Here is a 7,500-nt window from a genome sequence, read left to right as displayed (position 1 = left end):
GAGCTTAGGATGGGGATTCGTAGTGGAGGAGTAAAGTGTTCAAGGGATGGGAAGGAGAGAGAGGAGAGGAAAGGAGAGGAGGGAAGGATAGAAGAGGAAGGGAGGGGAGAGGAGAGATTTAGGGAGGGGAGAGGAGAGGAGTAGGGAGGGGAGAGGAGGGGAAAGGAGTGAGGGAGGAGAGGAAGGAGGGAAAAAAGTGGAGTATGAAGGCGAGAAAATGAGATGGCCAACAAGAACGGCCATTTTGTTTTAATTGATTCTTCGGCCGAGCGAGGCGTAAAAATGAGGCCCAAAGAAGCACAAAAAAAAAAAAAAAAAAGGTGCCTCGGACATGATAATGCAGAAGAAAAAGAAAAGTAGAGGGTGAAGGAGAAAGATAGGAAAGGAGAAGAAAGGGAGGAGATGTGAAAGAGAGAGGAAAAAGATAAGGGGAAGATGAAGGAGGAGAAAGACAAGGAAATGGAGAAGGAGAGAGAGGAAGTGACAAAGAAGGATAAGGAGAAGAGGAAAAAAAATGAGAAGGAGAAAAGAAGGAGAAAATTATGGAGAAAAGGAAGAAGAAGGTGAAGGAGAAAGAGAAGGAAGAGAAACAGTAGAAGGAGGAGAAGGATAACCAAGATAAGGAAAATTAGAATTAGATGGAAGAGAAGGAGAAGGAAGAGGAGGAGAAGAAGGAAAGGGGAAAGAAGAAGGAGGTTATTTAGACTTTTGTGAAAATTTCTACAAACCAGAGCCACTCAACATACTTGTACGACTGGAGAAAAAAATATCTAGTTTAGCTTCCATTATCACTACATTCTGTCATCTTTTCTTAAACCTCTTCTTTACCACATCTGTGACTCCACATCTTCAATGCAATATTGTCTTTAAGAATAAGAACGCTATCTACTGCTGACAAGACACTAAATCTTTCCCTTCCCCTCCCCTCTCCCTCCTCTCCTCTTCCTATCATCTCTCCCCAGTCTCCCCACCCACTCCCCCTCTCATCTTCCCTCCCCCCTCTCCTCAATGCAAGAACCAATCAACTCAAAAATCTTTCGAAAATCCCTTTGATCCAGAATCCGATCAAAGGTTTGTTGGTGTCGATCCAGTAACTAGGGTCAGCGAGGCCTCCAAGCCTCATCGAGTCATTATCTTCAAATATTCTTTTCTGTCTGATACCAAACTATTTTAATCAACATAACGGGAACCTATTTTGATTGAATATTCTCATTAACTGTTTACAGTAATTTTATTACTGTTCAGAGTTTAGTATCATGATTATTGTTCTTTATGTAAGTATGTTGTTTCTGTTGTTTTTCTCGATGTATATACACACACAAATATATATATATATATATATATATATATATATATATATATATATGTGTGTGTGTGTGTGTGTGTGTGTGTGTGTGTGTGTGTGTGTGTGTGTGTGTGTGTGTGTGTGTGTGTGTGTGTGTGTGTGTGTGTGTGTGTGTGTGTGTGTGTGTGTGTGTATTATATATATATATATATATATGTGTATAATATATATATATATATATGCATATATATACATATATATATGTGTATATATATATGATATATAGATATATATATATATATATATATACATATATGTATATATATACACATGTATATATATATATTTGTGTGTGTGTGGATGAATAAAAAAGTTTCCGGAATTAAAAGACAGTAAACAAATAACTGAAGTGAACAAACATAAATCACTTATTTTTTAATGTAGTTATACCATCCTGCTCAATACACTTCTAAAGACAATGTTTCCACCCATGTATGCTTTCTCTGAAGAACTCAACGGTCCTTTCTCAAAACTGTGTATTTACAACATTCTCTGGCTTCATCCATGTTTTCAAAGTGAAAAGAGGAAGAAGTCTGATGAGGCGATATCTGGACTGTAAGGCAAGTGAGGTAAGACTTCCCATGGCAACTATCGAATCAAATCCTTCGCAACTCTTGCAAAATGTGCTGATCCCTTGTTATGGTAAAAAAAGATTTCACTATGCAGCTTTCCTCGCTGTCATCTTACCAATAATACCCTCAATTTCCTTAAAACTCCTACATAGTAAGGTCCGTTAGTAGTTATTTTTCCGTCAAGGAAGTCCACAAGCATCACCCCTTCTGAATCCCAGAACACGGTGGGCATCCCTTTCTGATCTGACCTTTCAGATTTGAACTTCATTGGTTCAGATGATCTATGTAGAATTATTTGTTTGAGCTGCAGGATTATAGTGACAGATCCAGGATTCATAACCCGTAATAATTCGACTTATAAACGGTCTTCATCAGCCTGATTTTTTTTCAGAATCGCCAATGAAAGATAAATTTGAAGAATCAGTTAGTTTAGGCTCAACGCTTCTGGAACCCTTCGCGCAGAAAGCTTGCAGAGTCCTAGATCTTCATGCAAAATGTATTTTGTTGACCTGAACGATATTTCCAGAACAAAAACTATTCTATTAACTATTATTCTCCAGTCTTCTTCCACATGGCTCCTAACAGGACTCATCATTTCATAATTTTTCGATGTTATTGATCTCTCGTCCTAGAATCAATCTCCAGGTCTCCCCTGCCTTCCAAGAATCATTGAATCCACATGTAGACGGCTGTTTTCTTTGGATCATCATAGCCGTAATATTTCTGCAAAGTTTCAATAACCTGCACTCCTTTCCATTCTACCTTTATCAAGAATTCATTGTTAATTATTAAATGGCTAATTTCCATGGTTCATGAAAGCAATCTTTTTAGGAAAATCCTCATTCTGTACTAGTCACTGCTTACATGATGGCAAGTAACTAACAGTGCTTTTCTTGTGCTCACCTGCTCGAGTTCAGTCAGTAGCAGGATTGTTTATATATATATATATATATATATATATATATATATATATATATATATATGTATATACATATATACATATATGCAACACTGAATGGGTCCCAGTGAATAGATTTATATCTATGAACCACAATTGAATTGAATTATAAGCCATCAACATCGAGAATCCCGAGGAGGCATACATGCAGAAATTAAAAGGTGGTACAGCCAAGGACTCGAACCTCCGCTAGTATGTGACCAGTATTAGTGACTTAACTGATTGTGCAATCGGTTAGGTAACTATCACTTGTCACGTGCTAGAGGAGGTTCGAGTTCTTGACTGTACCACATTTCAATTTCTACATGTATATATATATATGTATATATATATATATACATACATATATATATATATATATATATATATATATATATATATATACATAGCTATGTACATGTATACCTATATATATCTAACTTGTTTCATTTTATTTTTTAACTAATCTTATTTTGTTTTATTTGTTTTTTCTTTCATTTACTCTTATTTTCTTTCTTCGTGTAGAGTCCGCCTAACGTAGAGCTAAGTTCCCTTTGGAACATGTGACATAGGGCAAAAGATCCATCTTCATCGTTCTCCTAAAGCTCTGAGAGCTTTTTCTGCGCAAGCGCTTATCTCTTTTCTATTTACTCAAACTTAGAAGCGATTTTCCCACTCATTCTTTATTCTTCTTCACTTAGATAACTCTCCTCCTAAATGCAGGCTGTACTTTGCTTTCGCCTTTGTTTGGCCTTCCACTTCTTTCTTATCACACTTCACATAGCTTTTCCTTCACTTTATATTATCATGATTTTACAATTCTTCATCTTTATGCTAAAGCATCCCTTTCTGTTCATTTTTTTTCTTATTATTTGCTTGGTCTTTTACTTTTTTTTTTAGATAATTTCTAAAGCTTTCTTCATTTTTTCAATTTACCATTAACTTTCTTCTCTGCCTTCCTTCTCCTCCATATACATATTCTATTCCACCTGTTTGCTTGTTTTTTCTATCAATTCATTTAAAAAATTTCTCTTCCTTACCTTACTATTTTCCTCCACTTTTTCCCTCAGTGACTACACTCATTCCTCTTCATCTTATTTTTTCTTCTCAAACCTCCCTTCTTACTTCCCTTCCTTCATCATGATATTTGTCATCTCTTCTTCTTTACACACATCTTCTTTTCTTTCTGAACCTTCTTATCTCTACCATCCTCTTCTTCTTCCTTATCATCCTGTGACTCTTCTTTCTCTTCTTCCTTTGTCTTGTCCACTTCCTCCATTCCTTCACCCTCTTCTTCTTCATGCTAATACTAATATTCCATTTCCTGTTCTTTTTCCTATTATTATTGCTTTTTCTCTTCCTCTTCCTATGCTTTCGACATTTCCTCCTCCTCTTCCTCCTCTTCCTCCTACTTCTCCTCTTCCTCCTCCTACTCCTTCCTTACCTTTGCCCCGCTCTCACATCCTATCCACCCTCTTCTTCCTTCTTCCTCATTCCAAGGATCTTTCTTCCTTATCTCTCCACTTACTTTTCTATGACTTATCTCTAAGCAAACAGACGTTTTATTCCCTATTCATTCCGGAGATTATGGCGTGTCTTTATCAAATCTTCTTATGCAAATATTGTCATGTTTCATTCTCCGCTTCATTTATCTACACTTCACAGAGGAATTGCTTAGTGCCATAACACTTCTTATGTTTTATATCATCATGGGTGGTCTGTACATTTGTGTGCGTGTGTGTGTGTGTGTGTGTGTGTGTGTGTGTGTGTGTGTGTGTGTGTGTGTGTGTGTGTGTGTGTGTGTGTGTGTGTGTGTGTGTGTGTGTGTGTGTGTGTGTGTGTGCGTGCGTGTGTGTGTGAATGTGTGTGATTCGCCATGGTTTTGGATCACGTATGTGACTTGTGAACGACAGCTCAAAAGCTCATATATGACCAAACTATGAATAATGTTGCGACTTTATACTTGCACTCACTTCCAACTCCTCTGCCACAAGAATTGGAGTAACGGCTCGAAGCGCAGCGATACTGAATTTATTTCAGTCATGGGCGGGATTCAAACTCTGACTACTGTAGTAGCGGTTGTAAAAGCTACCCCTTCGCCATAGGGCCATGTGTGTGTGTGTGTGTGTGTGTGTGTGTGTGTGTGTGTGTGTGTGTGTGTGTGTGTGTGTGTGTGTGTGTGTGTGTGTGTGTGTGTGTGTGTGTGTGTGTGTGTGTGTGTGTGTGTGTGTGTGTGTGTGTGTGTGTGTGTGTGTGTGTGTGTGTGTGTGTGTGTGTGTGTGTGTGTGTGTGTGTGTGTGTGTGTGTGTGTGTGTGTGTGTGTGTGTGCACTTATATTTACTCAATTGTAGAACGTCGAACTGCAACGCTCGTGGTGTTCTCTCTCGACCAGCTACTTTACTATACATAAATACATATACGCATATATACACACACATAACCCCTCACACACTACCACTGGCGCACTCACACACGCGCACACACACACACACACACACACACACACACACACACACACACACACACACACACACACACACACACACACACACACACACACACACACACACACACACACACACACAATTAAAAACTGACTCTGGAGACCACCTACCTCTGCGTTCAGTTCGTTCTTCATCTTCTCGATTTTGTGACGAAACTCGTTCTCGACATCGTCGGCGGCGCGTTTGGCTCTGTGCAGGGTACTCTGCTGGGGGAAAAGAGAGACGAGGGCGTCAGGCGAGCCAAGAACCACCTGGAGGAGAGCTGGCCGTGGAGGGCCCGTGTGTGTAAAGGTGAGCAGGTCGTGAAGCACGCAAGGAAGCAAATGGGTAGGTAAGCAGGTAGGCAGGTAGACAGGTAGGTAGGCGAGTGGGAAGGTAAGCAGGCAGGCAGGTAGGCGGTTAGGCATGTAAGCAGGTAGGGCCTGGGATGGTAAGCAGGTAGGCAGGTAGGTAAATAGGCAGGTGGTCAGGTAGGCAGGTAGACAGGTTGGCAGATAGGCAAGTAGGCAGGTAGGGGGTCGAATGGTAAACAGGTAGGCAGGTAGGCAGATAGACAAGTAGGTAGGTAGGGGTTGGGATGGTAAACATGAAGGCAGGTCAGTAGTTAAACAAGTAGACAGGTGAGCAGTTGGGCAGGTGAGCAGGTGAACAGGTGAGCAGGTAGGCAGCTGGGAAGATAGATGAACAGGTAGGCAGATAATCAAGTGAGCAGGTAGGCAGGTAGGCAGATGTAGCGTTAAGCAGGTAGGTAAGTAGGTAAGTAGGTAGGATGGTAGGCAGGTGAGCAGGTGTGGAGATAATTCGGTGGACAGGTAAGCAGGTAGGCAGGTAAACTTTAAGCAGGTGGGAAGGTAGGTAGATGAGCAGGTGACCAGGTGAGCAGGTAGGTAGGTAAGCAGGTAGGAAGGTAGGAAGATATGCAGATGGGAAGGTAGGGAGATGAACATGTTAGCAGGTGAGCAGGTAAGCAGGTAGGAAGGTATGCAGATGGGAAGGTAGGGTGATGAGCATGTAGGCAGGTGAGCTCGTAGACAGAGAAGGATGTAATCAAGTAAGCAGATAAGGAAGGTAGCAGGATACAAACATATAAATATAAAAGAGAGAGATTTTCTTTTTCTGTGACAATGATAGCGACGACATGACGTCATAGATGTATAACTTCATATGAATATGACGTCACACCCTTTTTTAGAAAACATGATGTAGACCATTAAGGCCTACATCAGTGCCGCCAGATGATTTTATTCATATGAGGAATAGACAAAATAAGGAGATTTTTTAGATCACTGTAAGAAAAGGGAGAGGGAGAGATGAAGAGGGAGACTATAAAGAGGACAAAGAAGAAGAAAAAGTGGGAGAGAGGAAGAAGGACAATGTGAAAGAGAAGAAAGAGAAGAAAAACAACAAGTTGGAGAAAAAAAGAGGAGAAAAAATGAGGAAAACAAGGACAAAAAGAAGAAAGAGGAAAAAGAGGATAAGGAGAAGAAGAAAAGAAGTATAAGGAGAAGAAAAGAAAGAGAAGCAGGAGTAGGAGGAGGAGGAGGAAAAGGAAGAAGAAAAGAGAAAGAGAAGTAAACTGAGAATGAGGGTGAGGAGGATAATAAGGAGGAAGAACAGGAGGAACAAGAGGAGGAGGAGGAGGGAAATGAGAGCGTTGAAAAGAGGAGTTGAAGAAGAATACATAAAGAAACCGGAGAAGGGGAAGACAGCGTCATGAGAAGTCTTCTCTTTCTAAATATTTTTTCTTAACAACTCTAAATAGAGAACAGAAATCACTGAACAACAACACAGGTGACGTGATGTATCAGTCACATAGTCATATACTCGTACATTCATTAGATCCATAAAATAGAATATAACCACATTATATGATATAAAATAAACATTTACTATTGTTTAAAATATCAAAGTCATAACACAATCTAAAACAAAATACAAGGAATCATCCTATACTCATGTAAACATAAAATAAATTTATACTTTTCCTCTTTCCTCCATGTAAAACAACGACTGCTCCCAAGAGACTACCAATAGTCATAGCATAATAAGGATAAATCATAGAGTCATATTGGGTGAGAATGTAGAACGAAAGGTTTGGTGTCCTTTGTGGGATTACACCATTATGGACTCTTAAACAGATAC

The 7,500-nt window shown here is 39.6% G+C and overlaps 1 protein-coding gene across 1 annotated transcript in view; it reads right to left on the bottom strand.

Moving 5' to 3' along the window:
• Positions 1–7,500, bottom strand: part of LOC143034339 (uncharacterized) — a gene marked incomplete at its 5' end in the record, with an annotated part of 121,116 nt that overhangs the window by 38,616 nt on the left and 75,000 nt on the right. The window contains 1 exon segment of the mRNA XM_076200272.1: positions 5,469–5,564. Coding sequence (XP_076056387.1) covers positions 5,469–5,564 — 96 coding nt within the window.

This window comes from Oratosquilla oratoria, chromosome 17 (assembly GCF_046742065.1).
Source record: "Oratosquilla oratoria isolate Oo_2021 chromosome 17, ASM4674206v1, whole genome shotgun sequence".
NCBI lineage: Eukaryota > Metazoa > Arthropoda > Malacostraca > Stomatopoda > Squillidae > Oratosquilla > Oratosquilla oratoria.
The sequence above is the reverse complement of the archived record's forward strand: the minus strand, read 5'-3'. Positions and strand labels throughout refer to the sequence as shown.